Source organism: Mesoplodon densirostris, chromosome 15, assembly GCF_025265405.1.
Source record: "Mesoplodon densirostris isolate mMesDen1 chromosome 15, mMesDen1 primary haplotype, whole genome shotgun sequence".
NCBI classification, from domain to species: Eukaryota; Metazoa; Chordata; class Mammalia; order Artiodactyla; family Ziphiidae; genus Mesoplodon; species Mesoplodon densirostris.
Window position 1 is genome coordinate 21,784,991 of NC_082675.1, and position 27,749 is coordinate 21,812,739.

A 27,749-nucleotide genomic window follows, 5' to 3' on the forward strand; every position below is an offset into this window, starting at 1 on the left:
TCTCGTCTCTTCTCATTCCCATGGGCAAAGGGTTCAAACCTCTGAGGTCTCTAATTCTTTGAAACTGCTTCTCTCTCCTTCAAGCTTTTCCTCCGTCTTTCGATCCGACCTCTAATCCCACTTCATCTAAGAAACTAGTCTGTAATCTAGTTTAAAAGCTAATGCTCAAATATGAGAGCACAAAAGATAAAGCAACATCCTTTCAAGTTAGGATTATCAGAAGGAACACAATGCAAAGGATCTGCTTGCATCATAAATATACAAATGGAAGAGTTGCTAGAACTAAGGTCCAAAGAGAGGGCAGGCAGAGACAGGAGACCAGATGCCACAGCCCCAAAGCCCTTCAAGGATGCCCTGCTTCCTACCGTCTGAGTATCAGTAGAAAGTGGGGATTTGTAGGTGTGTATGCAAATGTCTTCTTTTACCCTATTAAGTTATTAACTGGAACAGCAGGGCCGATTTCTGTACACATTGGAAAATTGGCTCCAAAGTGCTAGACAGACTTAACACTGTGATTATAGTAGATAATAAACTGTAATCGCAGGCAATGAGCACAGTTACTAGATACATTTTTCAAGGGGAAGTTTGAGTATTCATACCTATAAAGCAAAGGACAGGTTATTGATAAGGCCTCAAAATCCAACTTCAAAGACATTGTTAATTCCAATGAATACCTCCTTAACCCAAGTTCTGGGTTGGCGAAAATGGTCTGCAGAGATGGACAGGCCTGAGGAGAGGCAGAGGACAGGGTGGCTGGAATAGGGTGGCTGAAACAGTCAAGGCCCAGGTAAGGGAAGGTGGATGCTGTCCCAGTGCAGTGCAGCCCACAGGCCTGGGAGTGTCGTTACTGACTATGTCACAGCCTTGGGGGCAGACAGTATAAACATTTATTAGACAGCAACATTAAAAGATGTGTGGCAGTAAAATAGGGAAGAGACCAGTGTCTTCTCAGGTACCTGTCCCCAGGTACTAATGGGCAGAGGGAACCTGGTGGGAGCACCTGTTTCAAGCATCCCTGTCTCCAGGACACCTTCTCTGGCTCCTGGGTCTGCCTGGCAAGCCACTTCGTTCCCACAGCACCCGAGCCCCTTTTACTCTAGTGCCAATCACACCCTCCTGGGCTCCCGACTTCTGTCTCCTGATAGGCTAAGAGCTTCTAGAGGTCAGGAACCGGGACTTCTTGACTGGCACTCGGCACATACAAATATTCGTTGCTTGAATGAACGAATGTTCAATGGCTGCGTTGTGGTTGTGGCTTCAGTCTGCCGTGACAACAAGTCATATTTCACCACAGCACTCACTAAACGACTCAGACGCAGGGATGCACGCACACAAGGGGGGAACCCCCGCTGCTCTCACCGAGGCTGACAAGCACTCGCTGCAAGGCCTGGTAGGAGGATGTCTGCAGGTCAAAGAGGGAGAGCTTGTAGTCCGTGCTCAGCTGCACCTCGTGTCGGATCGTTTCAAACAAGGCTGATGCTCTATAGAGCTGCAAGGAGGGGAAGAGAACGTTATCTGTTTTCCAGAAACCACTGTCTAGCCGTTCACCGACTAGAGACAATGTTTGCTCACATCTTGGTAGACAACAGAAAACTTGTTTTAAGAGATTTGAAAGGACGAATCTTTATTTCCAGGTAGGTCTTTGTGGACCTGAAAAGGCATCAATTAGATCCTACTCAGTAAATTATAATTTGTGTAATCAATTTTTGACAGACAAGGGGATCTAAAAGACAGGGGTTATAGACTCATAGTCTGAAACTTGTGGGAAAAAATCAGCTATGTACGCAATCAAGTGCTGATTTTGATTAAAACAAATGAAAAGCCTCTCCTCTTGTCAACAAGCAACTGTAATTCACCACCCCAACGCCTCACAGTGCGGAAGGGCTGGAACTGGAGCAGGTGAGGGGGAGCCAGGCTGGAGACGCCTGAGGCTGGCGGGGAAACCCTGACAGCAGCCGCGCCCTCAGGAGGAAGGCTTCTTGCAGGCAGTTCAGCTGAACCAGATGCTGCTCTGCACAGCAGTGCTCCAGGGAGCCACGTCCACTCACAGGCACACCCTGGTACCAGACACACGACACTCCTAAGGAGACACTGTCCTGCTGCTCTGAGGGGACCACAAGGTCAATGGGACAAGGCCTTTCTCTGATATTTATATGTGGAAACAGTATCAAATTTTAAATTCATGCAAATTTAAAGAATAGAATTCTAAGACTAAGGGATTTAGACTAGGAGAGAGGAATGTATTCCCAACCCTGCCACTAATTTGCTGGGTGACTTTTGGTAAGATTCGGAACCTCAGTTTTTTCTCTGTAAAGGGATGGTTATCACTCTACCTCACAGGGTTATTAAGGAATAAATCCAGTCAGTGAAAGTACTTTGAAAACTATAAATCACTATATCAATACAAACTTTAATTTTTGAAACCAGAAAACTAGAGAATTAATTCTTTAAATTGTAAAACGTCATAACATCCCAGGATGCTGTGGCACAAGTTCAAGCATATCATGTCCTCACTCCCTGTGAGCACCTACGACAGGAGCCTGGGTTCACCAATCCTTGGCCCCCTTTGCTAGCACAGCACCCTCCACAGCAAGCGCTGCCTAAGCAGTTGAGTGTGTGATTTTAGATGCCATCTCACAATTCCTCCAACCTGACAGAGGAACCCATAATTCCAGGGATCTTTCTAATTTGCAGAGCCAGCACAGAGCAGGCTTCTCTTCAACTATTTGTGTGTATGCAGAAACATGAACTTTGTGTGTGTGTGTGTGTGTGTGTGTGTGTGAGAGAGAGAGAGAGAGAGAGAGAGAAGGGAGGGAGAGGAAGAGGGGAGAGAAGCATCTAGTGATATAACTAGAAACCTACAAAAACAGTAAACCCAATAATTATGAATACTTGGATTATTTACTTCTGTCATAAAATGTATATAATTTCATATTAAGGTTTAATGAGGAACAGTAGCACATAATACAAGAATTCCAAAGAAATTATTGAGAAATCTATCATACAAGTGAGTAAGAGTCTTTACTATGGTTCAACACTTCTGGGCTGATACAGGCTGGAAATCTTGTATGTCAAACCCAAGAGCACAGGTCAACACCCTCTGGCAAATGTCATCACTACTAGGATAGTAATCCCAAGGTCTTCCATGCTTCTAGAAACAAAATCCACTCGGGACAGGGTTCTCCTGCTCACCTGATGTTGGGCTTCCTCCAGGTTCCCACTCGCCCAAAGGGAGAGGCCGAGACCATGGCGAATTTTGGCTTCATCTTCTCTTCGGCCCAGCTGCTCTGCTAACCTTAAACCTGAATTCAGATAGAGAAATTTTGAGGACACATAAAAGACAATTCCATCCTGCCGAGGAGTTCTGGAGGGTAACTCTGGCTCAGGTGTATATAAACAGTGTTAGCAACACAGCTAGTTAAAATGCAGGACAAAAGCAGAATCAGTCAAGGCAGAGTAAGCATTCTTTTCAAATTCTGTGTCGGTAGTGACCTTTCCAGGTCACTCCAAGTTGCCCCAGCAAGAGCTCAGGTGATGGCTATCAGCAGGAGACAGGTTTGCAGGGCAGGCAGAAACACTGAAACAAATGGAACCTAACTGGCAGCCCTCCCAGCTGTGAAATCCCTAGCTTTGCAAATGAAAACTCCTGGCCTATAAGTTTACCTAACCCAATTCTCTGGCTGGCAAAAGTCTTTCTTGAAAGTTCCATAGTCAAGTACAGAAGCCCAGCTAATACTCTTTCCTATCACATGTGCACAGCATCCAATCAGTGTTGACAAGAGACACATCAGGTGTCCTCCTGGAAGCAGAATGCTCACACCGCCTGACCCTGCCTTCTGTTACTGATGCCACTGAGGCATTTCGCACCCAATCTGCCTTTCCTTTAAGGCTGAGACTTTGATGTGCCTCAGCGGGGTTGCAGAGCAAGAGCTATTATGAGTTGAAAGCTTTAAATGAGATTGTTCTCATTCTAATGGCCTTCAGATAGGCACCTGCAGTTTGGGTCACTTACTCACAGCAAGCTTCTGGATTTCAGGACACCAGCAACCTCCAGGGCTTTGTGGGAGTCAAATATGAAGGCAACCATTTATTGTATTGGTCACTAAGCAGTTCTCAGCATCACTTTGCCCTCATTATCCTGCTCTCTGTACACAGGAGTTAGCTTGTGCCGAGACGGCAGGAAGGCTCCCACACTACAACTGCACACACAAAGGAAGGTCTTCTTCTTTCTAATCTAATTCCGGGTGCATGGGAGCCTGCCTCTGAGCATGCTGGGCCCACACAATTTCAGACTTTCGAAAAGGAATTGAGTCAGTTGAGAGGCTAATAAAAGTGATACTCGGGTTCAAACTCATAAAATATCATGCATCTCAAAATGCACATAACTCAGAAAACTTAGAAACAGCATTTTAAATTTAAATCATGTCACCGGGTAACAAAAACAATATGTATTTGCAAATTATTCGCATTTTAAAATACTTCATAGAGTAGGAACAGAAATAAAAGAAATGGTTTTTGGGTGAAAACCAGGAGGAGACCGGTTGTTTTAACTTTCAACAAGCTAACCATATTCATTCAGCAATATAGCTCTCCCTGCTAGGCCTGGGCCTCTGAGTTGGAAGTAAAAGTCATTGAGGCAGCTCCCCCAGAAGGTATGTTCTGTGCAAGGAGGGAGTTGACTTTGCTCCCTGCTGGATCCCCAGCGTGTAGGACACTCCCTGGCCCATAGTCAGAAGTTCAACAATGAAGAGCTAAAAGCCCACTGGACAGACATGGTATCTGTCCTTCCCCAGTTTCTACCTGCTTCTGCCTCTTAGGAATCTGACCCACCCATCCAGCCCTCCTGGAGCCTAGTTTGCCAGAAACTAGTTACATGACTCCAGGTAAGTCACTAAATTGCTCCAGCCTCCCTTTCTTCATTTGCAAAAAGAAAAAAAGCTGGATGAGACCAGTGGTTTTAATCACGGGTAACCATACAAATCACGTAGAGAGCTTGTTCCAAAGGCTCTGACCAGGCCTGCCTGTGAGATGCTATTGCATGTGGGCAGGGGGATGCTAGTCCACAGGCCTGTCTGAAAGCCAGGAGGGAGAGAGAGTACCGAAGTGGTTTCCAACTGAACTGTCCCCTCACTTCAAGAGGCTGCAGACCCAACTCAGAGCACTCAGAAAGGGCCTTCCAGGTGTCCTGCACCTGAAACAACTCATGCAAAGAGGCATCTGGTCAGGTCCACGAGGTACACCAGGCTCTCTGGTAGAGCACATCCACGAAAAAGACACTGTGGAGACGGCGCGATAAGAATTTAGATCTCTGCAAGACTTAAAATTACAATAAAAATAAACAGAGTTTTCCATAAATATAGAATTATGTTACAATATCTTAGGCAAAGCAGCTGCTTCATGGAAATAACATTTCAGGAAGTACCAAAGAACACAGTTGAAAGGTTGTCATACACTGGGTCTGAATTTAATAGTTTCCACATATTCAATTGAAAATCGCCCCCAGTGTGTTAGAATTTTACCAGTCTCGGTTCAGGAAACCAAAAGCCACCTCTCATATTTAATGCATTGAGGCAGAGCTCCCACTGAGTGGGAGCCAAATCGCGTCTGGGAAGTGGCTTCTAGCCTCTCAGTAATCTCTCAGCCTGCAGGCCAGAGCAAGACTGGTCTGTGCAGAGGACCACAGCGACCATCAGCCCCTGGCGCATTCTCCACTTCATGTGCTGCTTCCCTCTCTCCCAACTTCCAGCTGGGGATCAGAAGTAATCGTGGACATGACTGCCCCAGCCCTGCTCTGTGCTTGGGAGGTTGAAAGAACTGCATACAAGGTCTTGTGTGGTTCCTGAGGTCAGGAAACCTGGACTGAACCCCATGCCACCACTGACTGACCGCATGGTCAGGATCAAGCCACTATAGTTTCTGAGCCTCAGGTCACTTAGCTGCCAATGGGAATAAAAAGATACAACTCTCATGGTTACTATGAGAATGAAATCCAATTAGATAAACTATATATGCCAAAAAATTTTGGAAACTGTAAATGACAGTTTTTGCTTGAAATCAGCAACCATTTCCTTTTACTAGTGAGCCAAGAACACCGTATCTGCTGTTTTTCCCTCCCAGGATGACAGGATGCCATGTGCCGTGTGAGAGGAAGTGCTTTCCAGAGGAGGGTTACAAAGGGGTGGAGGGCAAACACACTGCTGTGGGGCTCCTGCTTGGCGAGGAAGGAAGCGTCCAAGGCCTGACTGTATGCAGGTAACTGCATGGAGCCTGCAGGAGAGGAGAGGGGGTGGGGGGAGGGGGTGAAAAAGAGGGGAGGGAGGGAAGCAGTCACTTTCTGGGCCTGCCTGAAATAAGCCTACTGTGGCACCAGCCCAGCACCGTGGGTAACCAGCACCGGGAAACCTGGCTGATGGCTTGAGCGACCCTCAGACGGGTGCTTCTGGATTAGACCCCAGCTGCCACATTGAAATGGACTTCTACACAACTTTGATACAGCTTATTTTCTAAAGGGACAATGGGCCCGGAACAGCTGCGCATTTTTCCTCTGATTCAGGCACTTAACTTGTACACTATTAGATCTAACTTGACCTTGTGCAGAATGTGTTTTTTACTCAGTAGAGGGCCCTGAAAAGCAAGGAGGGTGTCAGCTCCTTGGACAGCTGGCAAGCAGAGCGAGACAAGCTGGGTAATGCATCCTGGACAGTGGAAAGCCTTTGTACTACTAAGGAACGCCCAGTGGGGGACACCATGGTTTTGGAGTTGAACTGATGATGTGGCCTCTGAGATCCTCACTCCATGCAGAGGTGGCCACTCACACCGTGCACACCTCCTTCTGAGCAGACTGTGAGCTCAGTCTCAGGGTAGACCGAGAAGCCACAACAGACCTTTTCACTTACCTTCCTGCAAGTACATGACTGCCTGGGAATAGTTCTGCAAAGCATGATGGGTCCTTCCAAGGCTACTATAAGACACCGTCTTGGCCACCAAGTCGTTCATCTGTGCAGCGATGCTCAAGTGCTGTTCTTGATAGACCACGGCCCTCTCAAAGGTGCCCAGGGACTCGTAGGTCAGGCCCAGGTTCCCATAGGCCCGTCCCTGGCACGTGGGGTTGTTGGTTTCCTCTGCTATCTGCAGATCCAGCTGGTGGTACTGCAGGGCTGTATCGTATTCCCCCATTTGCTGGTAAACGCCCCCCAGGCCACAGGCAGCATCACTTTCCAGAGCTCGGTCTTTCATCTCTCTAGCAATGTTCAGCTGGCGTTCAAGGCAGGAAATGGCTTGTTCGTAATTCCCTAATTGGCTGTGCAGACTTCCCAGCTCTCCATAGGCCTGGGCTTTATTAAAGGCCTCCCCGAGCTCATGGGCAACCACTAGCCTCTTTTCAAAGCACACAAGGGCTTGCTGCAAGCTCCCCATTGCCCTGTGGGGGATGTAGACAGAAAAGCAATGATATTATTTTGTGCAGGTGCAGACATGCTAAAGCCCCTGAGAAAATGAAAAGCATTTGTCACTGTCACTTACTATAGAAGCTCTTAACTTCTCTTCTAGCTAAAATCTATCATGTGCCCTTAGAGTGAGATGCAGGGGAATTTCATAATCTGGAAAGCAATTCAAAAGTCATCCCTTAGTGACCTTCCCAAGAGCTTGAGATTCAATGGGATATATACCCGAGAGGAAACATAAAATATATTAATAGGCACAATGATAGCAAGTGAACTGTTTGGTTCTTTGGGCCTCCCAATTTCCACTACTGCTTAGACTATGTTTTTGAATTCACTTTACAATGGCTATAAATCTTTCACCCTTAGCTTCTCAGAGCACTCTGTGGGTGATGATTTAGCCTGACCCTTGCCCTTCCTCCACTCCAGGAGCCCTAGTCCCCTGCCTATCTGGAGAGGCCATATATTCTGCAGACACAGACACCTTCTTGGTTTGCCCACATTCAGAAGGAAAGCACCACCTTGGCCAACAGTGTATCTTTTTGTGCTGCTAAGAGATGACACGATAAGAGTGAGAAGAGCATGGATTCTGGCGGCAGACCAAACCAGTTGTGTAGGACACATGAATCCCTTTTCCTGAGCTTCAGTTTCTGGATGCTAATAAATCCCACATCCCATAGCAGATGATAATAAATATAGACTAATACAGGATTGCTATAAATATTAAGCAAGGTATCTATGCAAGGTGGCTGGCATGACAGTATATATTTATTCACTCCCACTATTATGAGGTGGCTTTCCCTAAAAGCAACAAAATGGGGTCCAAGTAATTGGTGGGTATAGGTGTTATATTAATGAACACATCCATATAATGTGAGGGGCATTCAGAAAATATAAGTTAGATCGATTCATTCATCTTTCCCGTGCCTATTATCTCTTTTATTCTGCTCATTATGATGTAGTCAAAAAGGTAGTGCATTTGGAGTCAGAGAGCCCTGGGTTTAACCTCAGCTGTCCCTTTTAAGCTGTGTAATCTTGGACATAAACTCTGGGCCTTAGTTTCTTCCTATATAACATAAGGGTAAAAATATACCCTGCTAATTTCACAGAATTATTGGAGGAACAAAATGAGGAATGCATGGAAATGATTTGTAGTCAATAAGCTGCCATGCAGACATTAAGTGGCCATTACTTTCACAACTGCTCCTTGTGCAGGTTTATCAACCACATTTGTCCTCTGTCATTTTTACCTGTGTCCATTTCCCAGGCCCCGGTAAGCCTTGGCTTGGTCTTGCATGCGATTTAGACTCTGGGCAACAGATAAATATTGTTCATAGTACTTTATAGCTTCCTCATAGTCACCCAGGGCCTCGTAGCAATCCCCCAGGTTGCCATAGGCCCGGCCCCTGTCGAGCACAGACTCGTTTCCACTCAGCTGCTGCAGCATGGCCAGCTGCTGCTCGAAGTAGCCGATGGCTTCTTCCATCACATTCATGTTCATCTTTGTGATGCCCATGTTGCCATAGACCTGAGCTTCTAGACTCGGATCTTTCAGCTTCTGCCCTAGATCCAGCTGCTCTTCATAACACTTGAATGCCATCGTGTATTTCCCAAGGGCCATGTAGACGGCTGCCAGGTGCCCATGAGCTCTGCACTCTCCCGGCAAGTCACTCAGCTCCTGATAAACCTCCAGTTCCTGTGTGTGATAACCCAAGGCCTTGTCGTGTTTCTGGATCATTCGGTATGCAGTGCCCAGGGCTGCATAGGCACTGGCCTCCAGTCTTCTGTCCTTTACATGGTGAGCCAAGCCCAGCTGCTGCTCATAGAATTTTATTGCACCACTGATATCTTTTTTACAGATGAATATATCACCCAGGTTCCCCAGGGCTCGAAATTTAGCCTGGGAATTATTCAGGGACTGGGCTAGGGACAGCAGGTACTTCTGACACTCTTCGGCTTTGTTAAAATTCAGCAGAGCCTTGAATGCCAAGCCCAAGTTGCAGTAGGCTTTTGCTTGGCTCAATTTGTCATGAAGGTCTTTGGCCAGGGCCAGATCCTGCTCATAGTACTTCACCGCCTCCTGGTAATTTCCAAGGCAGTAATGGGCGTAGCCAAGATTGTGGCAGACCTTCCCTTCTCCTTCCATGTCTTGAAGCTCAGGAGCAAGCCGGAGGTACTGTTCGTAATAGGGGGCAGCCTGGACGTACTCCCCTCGAGAGCAGTGGAAGTTGCCCAGGTTGCTGAGGGCCCGGGCCTCGCTCTGGATGTCACGCAGCTCCCGAGCGATGTTCAGGTGATTCTGATAGTGCTGCAGGGCCCGGTCGTGGGCACCCAGGGCCTGGTAGGCCACGGCAAGGTTCCCGTGTGTGGATGCCTGTGAGGCACGGTCATTCACTTCCATGGAGATCTGCAGCTCCTGCCGGTGGTACTTGACAGCCTGGTCGTACATGCCCAGAGCATTGTAGGCATTGCCCATATTCCCATAGGCACGGCCCTGGGCGGCGTAATCACTCAGCTCCTGGGCGATGCACAGGTGGGTCTTGTGGAGTTTCAGTGCAGTATCATAATCACCTTTCATCTGGTGTATGATTCCTGAGAAAGAGAATAAAACAATAGAAAAGGGTTGAAATGACTGATTAGCAATATAGAAAAAATGTAATTTGCAACTCAATTTATACTCAAATACAATCCAGATGAATTAAAGAATTTAAAATAACAGAAGGTAGAATTAAATATTTATCAGCTCTCCAGAGGGGGGATAGCTTTCTAAGCTTCAAAGCAACAGGAATAAAAAAAAAAAAACCAGACAGATTTGGTTACAAAAATAATAAGTTTTATACTATAAATATATATCTAAAATTAAAAGGCAAACACAATACTGGAAAATATATGAATTATACAAAAAAATTCAATAGCTATCTTGTATAAAGATTTCACTTGTTTCATTTTTTAAAAAATCAAGACCCCAATTTACTGAAATAGGCACAAATAGTAAAAGTGAGCAGACAACTCACATCCAAGGAAATACAGAGTAACCACAGGGGAAAATGTTAATTTTTTTTAATAATCAAAGAAATGCAAAATAAAGCAACCCTGAAGTACCATTTTACTTCTACTAAATTAGCAAACAAAAAATTTAAACAATACCCTATACTGATGAGATGGCCCTCAAGCTGGTAAACACATCAACTGCTGGACACAAACGGGAACAGCCTTTGGAGGAGCAGCATGGCAAGAACCACACACGGTGCTGCTCAGACCCTGCAGTCCTGCTCAGGGGAATGTCTTCTAAGGCAATCATACCACAAATGCAAAAGCTGTATGCATAACAATCTTCACTGCACCATTATAGATTAGTGGAAAATCAGAAACATCTTCAATGGCAAACAACTTGGGGATTATATGAGTACATTTTGGTATATCAACTCACCAGGGGATTATGCAGTCATTAAAAAGATAATTCTGAAGTCTATGCAGAAAAATGGGGAAAAAAGAGTTCTTGCAATAACGTTAAGTGGAAAAAGCAGAAAACAATGCTGCACGCTCCCTGACAATGACTAGGAAAATGAATGTGTGCACATGGACAAGACCTCGAGGGTATTATGCAAAAATAAAAACAGTTGCCTTGTTAGGTGATAGGATTTGAATGATTTTTGTTCCAGAATTTCTTGTAATTCTGCTATCTAGCTTTTACAGTCAACAATAACAGCACTTCAAACAGCCCTCATAAACTATGCTATAGCTGCTAAGCTAAGCTGTTGTTTTTACAAGCAGTTCAAAATGAGATATATCATAAATATCATAAATATAAAGTAGTTCCAAACGAGGGATATAATAAAAGTAACTTGGGAAGCGCCTTTAAGGACAGCCTGGTTCATTTCAGTTGGGGCTGGGATGGGGAGGCACAGAAAAGGTGGAGGGATCTAGTATGCAAATAGGTTTCTCTTTGCCCTTGGTTTTGAACATGCTTTTCTGTGCATCAACGTGTGAACTTTGCACTGGTGACCAAAACCTGCAGAAGTATAAGAACTCAAAAACACCAAGACGGGTTGCTAAAATGTCTGAACTGAAAATAGAGGCACTGAAAAAGCAAGCTATCGAAATCCAGCCTCTGCAATTTGCTTATCTCTACACCTTTCATTCTTTCCTTCCTTCCTTCATTTACTACACACTGACCCAACAAATATTAACTGAATATTTATTGTGTACTAAGCCTTGTGGAGGGCAGCACACAGAGAGAGAAATGAAGACACGTGTCTGCCCTCAGAAAGCACACAGGGTCATAAGGGAGACAGTCATGAAACAAATAATGTCAATACACACAATAAAAGCTGAAGTGAGCGGGGCGTGGGAGAGAGAGGAGCATGCCAGGGCCACTCCTCTGGTCCTGACTTCCTCCCCTGCCTGCAGTGGAGGTCTGCCCTGCCCCAGGAGTCGTGCTGAGCTCTGGGTCCAGCCATCTGTATTAACTGGATTTAGGGCACTGGATAAATCATTTAGCCTCTTTGAGCTTTTTTTAGTTCATCTATAAATTGAGGAAAATAATAATCTTGATACCAACCTTAGAGGATAGTAGTGGGGATCAAATGAAATAATGTATGTGCAAGTGCACTGTAAACTATAAAGTGAAATTCAAATATTAGTTACTGAAATTACTATATGCTTCTAGGGAAGGGAATTCTCGAGGTGGTAGAGATTAAACAAACTATGGTAATTCTGTGTATTTTCTTTTATGAGTAAAATATTTCATAGTTTAAGCAAATCATGGTACTCTATATGACGGAATAACATGGTGCCATTAAAAATGGTGAAGTAAAAAATAATAGATGAAATAGAAGTTTATATACTGACATGGGAAAAATTATAATATATCAAGGGGTTATATGGGCACAGACAGTACACTTAATAAAAACATTAATAGGATGTATGTATATACATACATGTTTACACTTATACATACAGCATACATTTTTTAAAAAGGTAACAGTAGTGATCTTCGAGTGGTGAAATTTTGCTTATCTGTGTTTTAAATGGTTTTTCTATGATGAATGCACAACACTTGGTTAAAAATTACTCAAATTTTTGAAACTCTGCTCTAATTAGAGCAACATTCCTGAGGACTGGAGATGTCACTGGCGTCCTAGCTGGAAAGGTCAGGTCTTCAGAGCCTGTCTCAAGGTTAGAAACTCTAAGGTGCCAAAAGGCACTACCTTAGCATCACCTGAAGGAAGCCCTCTTAGTGACAGAAACATTTCAGTTCTGAAGACCTGAATGTGGCCTGTATCCCTGAACGGCTTTTATCTAAAGAAAAAACTTGTAGGTTTCAAATTTCCAAGTATCCTTAGAGGAAATGAATCATTTATTCCCTCTCTCCTCAGCTTCTGCATAAGGAGAAATAAGGGGCAAGACACCTGACCCGTCATAAGTGCACAGTCATGAACAGAGCCAGAGCTGGGGAGGGCAGCATGAGTGCCCACACATCCCTCTGAGCACTTTGCCCCCCAGCAATGCCTTCACATTGATTTTCTTCCCCACAGCTTTTGGATTTCACTGCAATGATTTTTAAGCCAATATGATCACTGATTGGTTGCTAAGGCAGTGTTAAGAGGAAGCAAGCAGTGTGGGACCTTCAGAGAAGGAAACTGAGGAAGCTCAGGTTTTTTGTATGCACCCTACCGCTAAAGAAACAGGTCACCTGGCTAGCACCCCATCCTCCCCACTTGTACCCCATCCTATAAGAAGCTGGCTAAGTATCTGGAAAGCACACTATAATGGAAAAGGCACAGAACTTTAAGTCAGAAGCCCCATTTTACAAGCCTGGCTCCCACCTCATTCAGCTGAGTATTTTGAGACCCTAAGTTTCTGTCTCAGAGCCTTTGTTTTGTTTTTTTTTTTAATTGAAAACTTTTTGGTGTTTTTGGTTTTCTTATTAATAAGGCCAGGTTATAATCATCTCAAAGAAATGGTATGAGAAACACAGTAGTGTATATCAATAGGCTTTGCTAACTATCGCATGTTTCCTAAACACAGTATGAACAGTATTCAGAGAGTGAGCGTTCAAAGGAAAATAATTCCATTTCTCTTGCTCTCAGGGCCTCAAGAGTCTGGCTAGTTAATAGGGAGCAGTTGGGATGATAATGGCTACCCAGGGTTCAATGATTTGTGAAAGAAACTGCCTGCTGGTTACAGCAAAATGATCTGACCCCCAGCCAGTTTGCCCACACACTCCCTTTCGCCGCCGCCTTCCCCCTCAGCTGACACTTCCAAGGGTTTCTAGAGAAGCATAGGAAGATTCTCAAAGCAAAGACTTCCAGACACAGGCAAGGGTAGAGGAGATGGGACGGCAGAGGTGGGAATTTTTTCTTCTGCCCTGTGTCTGCTCTGTCCCAGCCGCTGCCAGCCTGGAGAATTCTGAACGGAACATTACACACTCTTGGCAGCTCTTCTCTTTGTTGAGGCAACATAAAAGCGGCCCTGAGAGCTGCCAGCAGAGTGACTGCACATGCTGAGGAGATAATCTGCAGATCCTCCTTCCCTTTCGAGACCACAGCTTGATTTTCCAGGGCTGTCACTCAGATGAAGACTTACAGAGGGCCTGTCAGAGGGCATGCTAGGTGACAACGTGCTGCAGGGAGGGGAATTAAATGAAGATTAGTGGGGCAGAAGATCCTCACAAAGCCCAGTTCTCACAGGGCATGTAGAGAAATGACACATGCTTATGGATTTATACATCCATCCCCACAGTAAACCTCCACCTATGCATCAGGAATGGTCACTGCCATAGGAATAATAAGAGCTACTGCAAAGACCTGTTGTGAGGGCCAAGGAGTCATGCTTATGAGAAGCTAGCACAAGCGCCTGGGACGTAATAAGTGCTCAATACATTTTGCCTCTATTGTTAACCATTACCAGCAAAGATCAAGGGAGGTGTGAACAGGACAAGCCTAACAGAACTCTACTGAAACTAGAATAGTTAGCATCTTAGCAGTGAATTCTGGCAGCCTTTTCTCTTGCAAATTCTCTCAAAGTAGGGCCTCATTGTACCTCTACAAAGGATGTGTGCATTCTTCTCATTTACTGAAAATATTATTATTTTGATTATTAGTAGTACACAATCCAAATGGGGCTTTAAGAGCTCATCTATTCTTTCCCACTGCTTTCAAACAGGTTGAGTTCGGCTACATTCTAGCCAAATCACCAGCTATTCTCAACGGAAATATCAAGATTTGGGAACTGGAAGAGTCCTCCTAACTTTGTAAATGACGTGACCCTGGCCCAGTGAGAGGAAGTGAGTTAGCGACAAAGCAGAGAGAAGGACTCTCGACCCACAGGCCTTCAGCTATACCAGCCCACCTGCTTTCAAGATAAGCAGAAGACATAAAGGAACTGTATTTAGTCTCACTAGGTGTGACACAGGACAGTAGCTATACTTTTAAAAACTTCTCATCTGCTAGGAATACATATGGAATTACTTACAGATGAAACAACACAGTGTCTACTATTTGCTTTAAAAATACTCCCGCAGAGGGGAAAAGTAAGTATATGTTTGTGTTTATGAAAATAGATGAAATGATATTAGCAAAATGTTGATAATTGGGAATTGTTGTCATTTGGGGATTCATTATACTATTTTCTCTGTGTGTATATGTATGTGTCTGAAAATGTCCATAATAAATAGTTAAATCAAATAATTGAGATAGGCAGAGAGGTCTGTAGCTCCTTTTGGATCAGGAAACTCCCTCATAAGTAAGTCCCAATATGAACGTTTAAGTTTACTTTTCGTCTTCGGGACCTCAGCAGAAAAAAAGAAACCAGCTGGTCACCAGCCTCTACAGCTATACCAGCCTCCATATATATCCTTCTCCAGGCTGGGAGGAAGACATGTGTAGACAAAGCAACACAGCACTTTGTCCCACTGCCCTGATTTGTTTATCATCATGATATTTAGTTTTGTCTTTAATTTCAAATCATCTTAAAGATAGGGTGATACTTTGTCTATCAAAGAGGCAGAGTGGGAAGGGATGGTAAAAACAGCTGAGAAAACCTGCTCCACAGAATATTTTGCAGCACTGCATATTCTCAGCTGCTTCTCTCAATCCTCCCCCTCCCCAGAAGGGGCCCCAGTTTCTCCTGGGGAGCCATTATTCCAGCTCCAGACATCTCTAGGTTCCCTGGACCCTCTGTCTCCCTCTCAAGTTTCCACATAAGAGTTCTCTACAGTGTACTTAAAATATCTCAAAGCTTGGGGTGGGGAGGAGGAGACAGATCTTGTTAGTAAACAAATGTCTACAAAGGCAAAAGAGCATAGTGCTCTGTGTTATAAATACAACCAACCAGATGTCTTAACTAACTCATTTTCAGGTGACTATTTATGTTCCCGGAGACAAGTCTCCATTATTTTTGCCAGTGGAAGACAGCAAAGGTATAGATATTTTTAAATGTCAGATCATTCCAAAATTGCTTATCATATGATTTCAGCTACAAGCATTTTCCTGGTAGGTAAGTTTTTCCTGAGAACCTGTGCCTGGCTGTCTACTTGATGATCTCATTCACTCCTCAAAACAATCTTGCGAGGTCAATATAGGGTTCAAGAACTTAATCAGGTCCATATGGCTCTAAGTGGCAGGACTGATACAGGAGCCTGGTTCTTCTGACTCAGGAGTCCATGCTATTTCACTTGCTCCCCTTCTGTAATGAAGCTGGCATGCCTTCTAGTGAAAGGTGGTCATGATTTTATACCCACTTCTTCTTTATTAACATTAGTATACTGTTGTGGCAAACCAACCCTCTGGCAGCTATGTAAAAACAGACCGATGGGCTGGTTAAATTTGTTTCTAGAGCAGAGAGGTATACATTAGAGACCAGAAAACCCTAAGAGCTCTGGAATGTAGGGGGAGGCGGCAGATGTAATTGTCAGTGTGGGCATCACCCCCGGAGAACTCTTGGGCCATCATCTGTCTCTTCTGCCCTCATTTATCTTAATTACATTCTGTCTACTTTTTCTACCAAACCCACCAGGCTCTTCCTGTTCCTCCAAAGGGTAAGTGAAGTTAAGAGCCTGTTATCTTCTTTTGTTTCAACAGCAATTGAGGATGTCTTCAGTGACATTGAGAGTACAGTGGCACTTCTGTCCCAGATCCCAACTGCCCTTCCCTCTGTCTCAGTCCTGAGGAGGTGGCTATAATAAAACGGAGGAAATCCTTGCACGTGCCACCTCTCCCTCCCATAAACACGTTTCACTGGAAACTACCTGTCCTACCACCCTCCAGCTTTACTGAGGTATAATTGACAAATAAACTTATATACATTTAATGTGTACAATGTGACTTGATATACATATACATTGTGAAATGATTACCACAATCAAGTCAATTAACACATCCATCACCTTTTTGTGGTGAGAATGCTGAAGATCTACTCTCTTACGATACAGCATTATTAACTATAGTCACCATGCTGTACATTAGATCCCTAGAACTTATTCATCTTATAACCAAACTTAATAAAATGAAGTCGAAAGAGAAAGAGAGAGGCACTAGCTGCTCCATCCCCAGCCCTCAAGGCTTCCCTTAGGCTGAACAGAGACAGAGGCAGCTCCTCTGTAGTCCCCTCCTGCCACCGCCCCAAAGGCCTGGGCTGAGTGAAGGCGACAAGAAGCCAGCCTGGAGCCACTGGAGCTCACAAATACTTCACTGGCTTCATACATGGCCCCACTTCCTACCTTCCCTCGGATAGTTAAAAACCAAGACTGCAGGTGAACAGCTCAGTAATTCCCTGGGCCTGTACGGCTGTAAATCCTGAGGCAGTGGGGAAGATTAATTGTGCCATGAAGTAGGGGAAGTAATAATTAAACCTATTAAAAAGAAGGTGGCTGCAGAGGGGGCTCTGGAGATGGATGATGAGGTAGGAAGTGCTAGGCACCGTCATCCCTAATGGCTGTGACCAGGCCACTGTGAGGGAACTTGGTGAGAAGCCCAGAGCAGAGTGAAAAATATGCTGGGCCTGCCTGGCCAAGCCTGGCCATTAGTCACTGTTTGGAAAAGGCAAAGTATGCCTGGTTTTCATTCTGGTTCACAATAAGAGGTGGGAGGCACCCTCATAAGTTAACAATGCTGAGAATGTTACAGGGAGTTAGTTTCAATATGAAACAAACATTTCTTTTGTTTCAAGCCCTGGGGTAGAACCACTGAAATGCAGAGATAGCTGCTTCTGCTCCTCCCTTGAGCTGAGCCTCTAGACACTGGACTGGTCCCACCTCCCTGGAGCACCTTCTGAGGGTTCCTCTGGCCTGTAGTGTAAAGAATAAGCCAATTAAAACGGCATTTACAAGCTTTCTGGATCCAGGCCAGCTTTCCGGATTCAGGTCCAGCCCAGCCATCCCTGCCCTGTGCCCCCTGCGCTGTGTCAGCCACGAAGCAGCCCCCTTGCCCTGTTGCTCACTCCCATGCTGCCTTGGATGCCTGACTTTCTCATCCCACTCACTTGGCTTGGCCTGCCTTTCTCCCCATTCTGAGATGGACTTTACTAATGCTCACTGTTCTCTGGTTCTCTTCTACATCCAGGTACCTATTTTCCCACTCATTAGAAGTTAGGCATGACCAAGTGACTTGCTTTGCCCCATGAAGTGTGAGCAGAAGTGATATGTTACTTCCAGACAGAGCATTGAAGGGCTGGACTACAATATTCCACACTCTCCTCCACTGCCCCACTGACTGTGGAAGCTGTGTGTTCCAGACAGCGCCGCTGTAGGGAGATGGAGCCACGGCAGGCCTGGATTAGTGAGTTGCCCCAGAGGGCTACATGAACCTGTGGTAGGCTGTGCATGAACACAACACTTTGTTGTTCTGGGCCACTAAGACTTGTGGGCTGTTGTTACTGCACCAGACCCTAACACATCCTGATGGATGTGCCTTCCAATATCAATACTCCAAGCCTTGTCATACCATACAATTTCAAACTGTCCTCAAAACTCTGTGTCAGAAGAGAGATAGCTATTAATAGACATTTATTTCATGAGTGGTTTTGGGGTCATCCACACCTCTGGATGTTCTAAATTCTAGCCCTGGATCAAGTGAGACCACTAAAATCTATAAACTTGAACCAAATTACCTTCGACTCACACAGAATAGGCTTAAGTGAATTGAGGTTTAATCTTAATGCCCTAATTAGTTGATTTGTTTTTGATTCAAGTTTGACAGTAGAAAAAGCGCACTGAAATCTATTATAATCTTTGCTGTTAAAATTTTTTGACGGGTATAAATTTTGTTACCAAATTCCCTTACATAAAACCTCTCTTGAGATATTTCTTTCAGAATTCTGTTTTCCTTCCTCTGTGGAATTCTATGCTCCTATCTTTTAGGTAATGAGAATTATGTGTTTCTATTTTTGCTTTTGGTCACCAGGAAGCTCTGACTCGAATATGAAACTGTTTAACAACTAAATATTTTAGCCTTTATGGGCTGCATGTTTAGGCTCTTTTCTTTAATTTTGGTTTCCTACTTTTATTTGTATTTCCTTGATTTTCTATTTCTAGTGTATCATCATTTGATAAGTTAAGTAAAATCCTTTATGGAATGAAACAAGTTATAAACAAGGAAGCAATCAAAAACCTCTTCCACACCTGCTGTATGCTCAGCTGACTTTACCTCAGTAATCTGCCTATCCCCCTAGCCTGTCACTTCTTGACTTTGCTGCAATTTGTTTCATTGGTCTTGTTCTACCAGCTTTAATAACCCAGAAATGCCAGTTACTTAGAGACAGTACTTTATGATGGAAAGACATTGCGACCAGAATTAGAAGTTCCCTATTCTTGGTTCTACCACTTCACTGTTTCATGCTCTTAGGAAAGTTACTACTTCTCCTGGCCTCAAGTTTTCATCTATCTCAGATGGCTATTATGAAGATCAAATAAACCGGTGAATACCAAGGTGTGATACTCCATTTTCTAGGGTATCAGTATTATTCCAAACAGCTCAATTGCCATAGCCCTTGATATTTTACATAACGAAATCAAAATATGCCACTCCCTCTAACATTATTTTACTATAGAATATAATTCACTTTACCTTAAGATGCTGTCATATTTCCAAAGTGAGTGCACCAAAGGGAACTTGATACCAGGTGATATCATCTAAGGAGAGTGCAAAATCAAGGGCTCTGAGAATATTAGAGCCAAGCTCTGCATGTGATGAGAGAAATGGAGCCCATTTCCTTAAGGGTCTCAGTGTGTGCATGTAGGAGAGGAGGGCCCCCAAGGGCATCTAGAAATGCCGAGGGGCAATTTGGGTTGTCAGAATATCTGGGGGCCCACCATGGCAGGCTGTGGGTGAGGCCAGGGGTACCAAACAGCCTGCACCATGTGGGTAAGTCCTGCACAATGAAGAACCATTGCATCCCCAAATGCCAAGAGACTACATTGAGAAACACTGGATGCTGAGGTGATTTTATACCCTGGCACTCATTAATAATCTGAAAAAAACAACTTCACTTCTGTACTGTCATATAGTTGAAGCTGTTAAAATAAATCAGCAAAACTAATAAATTAGGAAGTCTTTTGGCTGGTATCCAATAATCTAAGCAAAAGACTAAGAAACTGGAAACCCTAATTTTAAAATCTGGTGTACTGACTGATCCCCTTTACCAGTTTCTTACCTGTGAAATATAATTCACTGAGAATATAAATCAAAAGACACCATATATGGGCTTCCTCCCAATTTCATTATGATAATTAACAAGGAAGAGGGGAACCTTCCCCTAAATAATGAAAATAGTAGTAGCAGTAATAATGACACTAATATACAAAATTCTCCTTGGTGATCTCATTCAATACTATGACAACAAGAACCGATTATGTGACTCCCAAATATGCAGTTCCAGCTCAGAGTTCTCTCCTAAACATTAGTCTCATAAATCTAACTGCCTAATGGATATACTTCAGATAACCTAAAACTCACTGTTTCCAAAAATGTTCACTGAATTATTGAACAGAATTAAATCTAACATTTTACAGCACTTGTCCGTTTGCAAAGGCTTCAGGCCTCCATTATCTTATTTGACTCCAGGACAAAGGCAGGGTAGCTGGGCCTGCTTTTGAAGACACTCACAAAGGCCACATGGTCACTGAGTTATACAGCTAGGACCTGAGCTCAGGCCCACAGCCTCCCGACCCAGCACTTTTCCCCTGGATTACTTCGCCCCTCTGAAAGTCTGAGGCAGCAACTGCTACAGAATGCAACTGTACAGTCTGCAGTGAGGACACAGCCCATCTCCTGAGGCCACATCATTCCGTCAGCCCAGAGAGGACGAGAGGATGGCATGGTCTGCCCAGACCAACAGGAAGCCCTGGAAACGAACAGGGAAAGGGAGGAGGAGCAGAAGAGCTGGCCAAAAGAACAGCTCTTCAAAATGACTTCACTTTGCAAATTCAATTGCAAAGACAGATGGATTTTCCAGCAAGGCTGGAGAGCAAATTATGAAATCTGCTTTCCCAAGGCAATCGGGTCTGAAAAGCTTCATTTTAAAAATTCACACTGGATAGAAAACTCAAACTCTATGATTGTGTGAAGTGTTCTAGCTAGATTAAGCATAATGCTATCAAAACAAGTGATTCATATATTCTGCTCATTTTTCTATTAGAACATGGGCTTTTGGTTAGGGCAATTTCAAAAACATGGAATGGGATTGAAATTGTGAATCCGTTTACTGCTTTCAGTTTTTCTCCCCTTTCTGTTTAATTGAGAGGAATTTACTTAGGAAATTAGAGGCTCCTGAGGCTGGGTCACTCATGCACATCACAGAAGATTGAAACGTGTATTCCTCTTGTGAACCGCTTTAAATGTGAAACCCCATTTCCCTCCTTTATTCAAGGTGTAAACTCACAGGATCAGAGAAATCTGTAGAAATCACCTAAACTTGGGCTTCCCAAAACATCTGTTGGTTCTTGACACACCTCAACCCTGCTACATCAGGAAGGGGTGGGTCCTTGTCTGTCTATCCTGCCAGACCAGTCCCCTGTCCGTCTACACTCCTATCTCCAGCCAACCACTTCTTCCATGTACATATAAACAGAGGAACCACTCAATCTCTCCCCCTCTATCACACACGGAAACACTAATGCAGAATACTACTGCTGTTGAGACCCAGAGCAGACAACTTTAATGCTTTTATGGCTTTCTTTTTGTCCTTTTGGCATGCATATTTTTACATTATTTAGATTCTATAATCAAAATTGAACATAATAATCTCAAAAATATTTTTCAATTATAAAAATACATGTTAAAAAAATGTTTCTAGCAGACCACAAAGTTTGGCCCACCCAACATTCATTTTCACTTCCTCCTCCTCCCTTGCTGCCTCTGAATATGGAGCTGGAAAGCTAAATATTCACTTTCCCAGCCTTCTTTGCAGTCAGGGTTGGTTAAGTGACACTACTGTGGTCAGTAGACAAAAGCAAAAGTGTGCTGGCATTTTAGAGAAAGTTTTTGCTTTTCTGATAAATGGATACAGAAGCAGCTGGCTCGGCATCCCTTGCTTCTCCTGATTTGAACAGGTCATGATGCTTGGAGCTTTAGTAGCCACTGTGTAACCATGAGGCATAAGAGACTAGTGTGAGAATTGTAGAGTAACAGTCCCTGTTACCCTTAGCCTCTGAACCAACATCAGGTGCCTCACACTTGCTGTTTTATGAGAAGAATAAGTCCTCATTTGTTTAAGCCATTGTAAATCAGATTTCCTCTTTTCTAGCCAATGGATTATTTTTTTATTTTTATTTTTTTGCTGTACGCGGGCCTCTCACTGCTGTGGCCTCTCCCGTTGCGGAGCACAGGCTCCGGACACACAGGCTCCGCGGCCATGGCTCGCGGGCCCAGCCGCTCCGCGGCATGTGGGATCTTCCGGGATCGGGGCACGAACCCGTGTCCCCTGCATCGGCAGGCGGACTCTCAACCACTGCGCCACCAGGGAAGCCCTAGCCAATGGATTATTGTTACTATATTTAATGTAGAAAATATGAAACACAGAAAAACTCTTTATTTATGTATGTATGTATCTATCTACCTACCTATCTGTCTCACTTCATGACTGTCTGAGATAATCATTGCTAACATTTTAGTATAGTTCCTGACGATCTGTTTTTGTGTTGGTGTAGATTGTTTCATTTATATTATTGAGATCATACTATATGTACCGATTTTTCAACATAATTAAAACAAAACCAGGTTCTTAAAGGAAAATAATAATAAAAGAATTTTGATGATGGATATCTGCCTAATTTAGGTCTATGCTCTAAATTAGGTCATTCAATACGGGTTTAAAGGATGTAGACAACCATTTCTCAAGTTTCTTGGTAATGAAAATAGTTATATTATGTTGCTCTCTACAGCTCTGCTTTGTAGAATAAAAACTGTTTTTAAGTTCAGTAACTCTTCTGATAGTGTTTTAACAATGCAAAGATAAGCCATTCTTAGGAAGTGCTGGGACAGAACTCCATCAGTTATAGCTTTCCAGTATCTGGACAGTATAGCTGTCCAGTATCACACTGGACAAGAGGTTTCATTTGAAACGGGGGGTAAAGGATGTGGCAAAAGAAACATATTTTCTGGTGTTGGGCAGGAGCCAAAGGGCAGTTGGCAGGTACACGGCAAGATCAAACTTCTCTTGGGAACAGAAGCCACCTCACAATACACCAGTCAACTGAAATGTGGGAGCAAGATGAGAAAAAGACCCCTCAGAGCCCTATACTAACACTTTCTAATTCTTGTCTTTGTTTCTTGGTTCTTCTCTTCTATATCCTGATAGAGCTCACTCTCTACTTCACTGATTCAGCTTCCCACCACTCAGTTCTAATTTTATTTGCAGATTTTACATTTTTAGGTTCCCTGCGCTTCTTCCTTCTATCACCCATCTTCTTTTTCATCTGATCCTTTTTTCCATATTAACCTGCTTTCTTCTTCTAGTTTTCTACTCCCGTCTCATGTCTTTTTGCATCTACTAAGGATGCCAAACTCGTGTAAACTTTTCTCCTAGTTCCTATGGTAAACAATATTTAAATGTCTGCTTACCTTCTGAGAATGACTGTTGCCTCTCCCTTATTTTGTAGCAATTTTTCATTTATCTCTATTTTTTTCCTTTTTAACCTTCAAATGAAGCAAGCTGTATCTAATATTTACTCATAAATAAAGTACAGAGTTTGTGCTCCAGTGGGATTTGGCCTCATCCTCCATGTGCCTGGGCTCTAGCCAAATCCCGGTCCCAGATCTATCATTAGATGACAGAATGATGATGCACATAATGCCTCGCTCAATTCCCAGTGTATAATAATATCCATTTTAATAGTGAAAATTATTGAGGACTTACTATGTGCCAGGCACTATTTTAGACATTTTACACGTGTCAGTGTGATTCTCACAAGAGCATATGATTTAAGTACTATAATTATCCTCACGTTCCAGATGAGTCACAGAGAGGCTAAGGAACTTGCCCAAGGTCATATGACGAGAAAGTAGCAAACTGGGATTTGAACCCAGGCAGCCTGATTCTAGAGTTCAAGCTCTTAGCCAGTATATTTGATAGCATTTAATGGCATCTGGGCAATAAACCAAGGCTTCTGTGAGCAAGATACAGGTAGAGAAGGTGGGATTTGGGGAGGCACTATCTATGCCTGGTGACTTCTAAATCATCTCTAGATCACTTATCTGAGGCTTTTACTTCATCACCTTGGGATGGAAGTGGGGGGTGGGTAACTCTTTAGGACAAAGTCCCATAGGTTCTCCAATACTGAAAAAATGGATTCTAAACTGGGTGAATTCTAAACTGCTTAACCAACCTCATCTCCCATGTCTCACCAGTCAACCCTCCACTCCAGCTAGCTCTCTTCTGTGCTCTTCAAAGGAGTAAGTTGAACACACTGCACACCCTAGAGAAATAATAACAGTGGCAATTACGGTGACTGAGTGTTACACAGATATCGCCTCCAAAAAGCTCACCGTGCTCTCATCTCTCTCTCCCCTTTATCTTTATAGCATTACTTGGGGCGGGGGGATGCAAAGTTACCAGATGGAGAAACTGAAGTACAAAGAAGGGGAGCAACCTACCCCAAGTCAGACAGCTGGTTATGGTTAGTATGAACCTGGTTCCTATCTCATCTCCTTAGGATGAGGTCCTGTGAGGCCTCCAGAGTAAAAAATAATTTATTCATCTCTGTTGGCTGGGACATAATTGGCTAAAATGCCATTATCACTCGTTCAGCAAACATTTACCACAGTGCCATAGTGGGCATTGGGGATGAGAGACGATGATCATGGGTTCCTGCTCAGGACCTGGTGGGGGAGGCACGATCACAACATGGGGTAACAGGTGTAGGAACGGAGGCACCGCAAAAACACACAAAGCCCCCTAGCCACTAGGTGCTCGCTCGAATGACCACCGATGCCACTAAAGGCTCTGCTACATGGGGGAAAAAGAGAATAAAGAATGCTTTTACACCTTGAACTCTGGTAACAGAAAACAGTACAGATCAATACCGTGTAGGCTTTACAGCAAGGGGATTCATATTTCTTTTTATGATGTGTTTATCTGTAATAGTTCCTAAAGGTCTGTTTGAAAAAAAGGATTATTACCAATCATTAATAAAACAGGTTAATTTGCTTAACAATGACTTTTTAAAAAAATGATGAGTGAAATTTATTCAGCATAAAAATATGTACATAATTAATTCACACATGCTTTAAACATACCCATCCATTAAATTACAAAAATGTTGTACAGCTCATTACAAAAAACTGGGTAAGAGACAAAAGGATAAGTTTTCTATTATGAGGCATCTGCATAAATTAGGTGAAAAAAAAAGCCACACTGGGAGCTTAGAGACTGCACATACCCATCTACAATCCTTAGAGGAACCGAGGAAATGGAAATTAGAAAGCAGCAAAGTCACTATATTCTTTATCACTGAAAGACATTGTACCCCAGAGGTAAAAAGCAACAGACGAAACAAGAGAGAATACTTTGGTCCTAGAGAGGATTGGAGAGGAGTGGAGAGAATGAGTTTGGCTCTCTGTCCGAGCAGGTGTGGAATGACTGAGTGCAGCACGGAGCGGTTCCTCCATTCAGTCTGAAGTAATGAACATCCCATCCTGAAAACAGTTCCTAACTACATGGTGCCGGGGGTTGCCAGTGAAGGACAAGCATGGTTCCCCAAAAAGAGAACTGCCATTTCTTTAATATAATGAAATAATCTAATCATGAAATTGTTTAATTATTGGGCTGGACCCTGGACATACCACTCAGATTCATCAAAATCACAAAGGTAACCATAGTTGGGCTTGACCATGGAGAACTATGGGTTTCCACTGTTTCTAGCCCATTTGGGGCAGCACTTCCAGTCTCTCATGGCATTTGAGGTCAATCCATGTCCCACGTTCCTCTTCAAGTCTCACACTCTACAGCAGTTCACCTAAACAGGTGACTCCAGCAGTCAGATTGACTAAGTAGGTCTGTTGGCCTGAAGAGTCACTCACTAGTCTACACTGTGTAAATTTAGACTGAAAAAGGAAAGGTTCTATGCCTTACCCTTCTAGTGGGAGAGGCTGCCATTATGTAAATATAGGGTCATGGCAAAGTAACAAAAGTAATCAAGAGTAATTTTGTGTTTTCTGAACCTTGCTTTGGAAACAGCTGTGTCCCATAAGACACTAAAAGATGTCATGAGACTCATGTGCCTTCTGTGGTCAAGTGAGTGTGAAACATACAGGACTTCTCAAAGCTTTTCATATGCTAACATGCAGGATAAATTTCCTAGAGAGACATCTAGTATCCCAAATTGTTTGATTACAGAAAGACAGCCTTATCTACATCTCCTGGAAGAGGGGTTCTATAGAACAGTTTGTGATCTTGCCAATTTTTAAAATATTCTAATAAAGTGAAACACTATTGTTTAGATTGATTCTTAAAAGGTTTGATAAAACTATAATCATTACAAAGTTAAGCCCGATTAAAAACATTAGTTACCAACAGGAGAAACCAGTGGGTCACCAGGCCTGGGAGACACAGGTAACTCTTCTCTAGGCTAGCTTGGGAAACACTCTCTGTCAAGGGTTGAAATCAGCGTTTTGCTAAAATTTTGATATATGAGAGCATTTACAACTGAGGGTCTCTAATGCATACTGCATTATTTCACTGCATGCAAAGATACAGCATAAGGAATACAGCATTAATACTTAGCCCGAGGTGGGGTTTTAAGGTACCTTTTAAAGTAGGAAAATGGTAGCAATAAACCACCAACTTCCCCAACCCCTGCTCCCCCCAAAACAACTAAGATGTTTCCTCGACGTTTCCCTAGTTGCACACTGTCCAATACAGTGGCCACATGTGGCTACTCAGCACTTGAAACGTGGCTAGTCCAAATTGAGATGTGCTGTAATATAAAATACACCCAGGATTTCAATTTTCATATTGATTAATGTCATTAATTTTCATATTGATTATATGTTAAATGATAGTATGTTTTATGTAGTGGGTTAAGCAAAATATGTTAATAAATTTATTTTCACCTTTTTTACCTTTTAAAATGTGGCCACTAGAACAATTTAAATTATGTATGTGGCTCACATTATCTTTCTAGTGGACATGTCTACCCTTCAAGACGATGAGCTCCGTGAAGCAAATGACTGTACCTTCTTCATTTCTGGAGCCCTGGAACTTAGCTCAATGTTTGGCTCACATCAGAGGCTCCAAAAGTCTTTGTTGAACTAACTCGAATTGCAGCTCCAGCAAATAGCTTACTTTCTCTGAACCTCAGTTTGCTCACCTGAGAAACAGGGTAAGGTGAGGATTCAATGAAATACTTATGTAAAGCAAACAGCCAACTTCTGTTGCCAAACCATGGAGCTGGATTCGAATTCTGGTATCTATTTTTAACACTTCTGTGGCTAATAATGAGATCCACTTGCAGACCTAAACATGATTTTAAGTAAGTGGTGGTTGGAGATGAGGGCCAGGCTGTGTGAGGAGTAAGAAAGGGGAACTTTGCAATCATCACAAAGATTGGAAAAGACGCTTGCCCTGCCGTTAGACATTTAGCAAGATCTAGATGGCCCTAATCAACCTCTCTCTCCCTGAACACAATGAGGTTATTGCACGTAGCAATACATCAAATGCTTTAGGTATTTATACCACCACTCCAGTATTCTTGGTGCTGGCAATCTAAAAGCCTACCCAGGCAACAAGTGAACCAAGGCAGGTGAGCTATTCCCAGTGGAGGTCCTGTCAACAGTGCCACATAGAGAGACATTTAGCCAGTCTGTAAACTAGTGG

At 43.4% G+C, this 27,749-nt stretch overlaps 1 protein-coding gene across 3 annotated transcripts in view; it reads right to left on the minus strand.

Moving 5' to 3' along the window:
- The window catches only part of TTC28 (tetratricopeptide repeat domain 28), a 598,643-nt gene that overhangs the window by 94,774 nt on the left and 476,120 nt on the right, over window positions 1-27,749 (minus strand). For all 3 annotated transcript variants that reach the window (XM_060119074.1, XM_060119076.1, XM_060119075.1), the window contains 4 exons: window positions 8,690-10,031; window positions 6,897-7,420; window positions 3,193-3,302; window positions 1,360-1,489 (listed from right to left, as the gene is read on the minus strand). In XM_060119074.1, coding sequence (XP_059975057.1) covers window positions 1,360-1,489; window positions 3,193-3,302; window positions 6,897-7,420; window positions 8,690-10,031 — 2,106 coding nt within the window. The remainder of the gene's footprint in view (window positions 1-1,359; window positions 1,490-3,192; window positions 3,303-6,896; window positions 7,421-8,689; window positions 10,032-27,749) is intronic.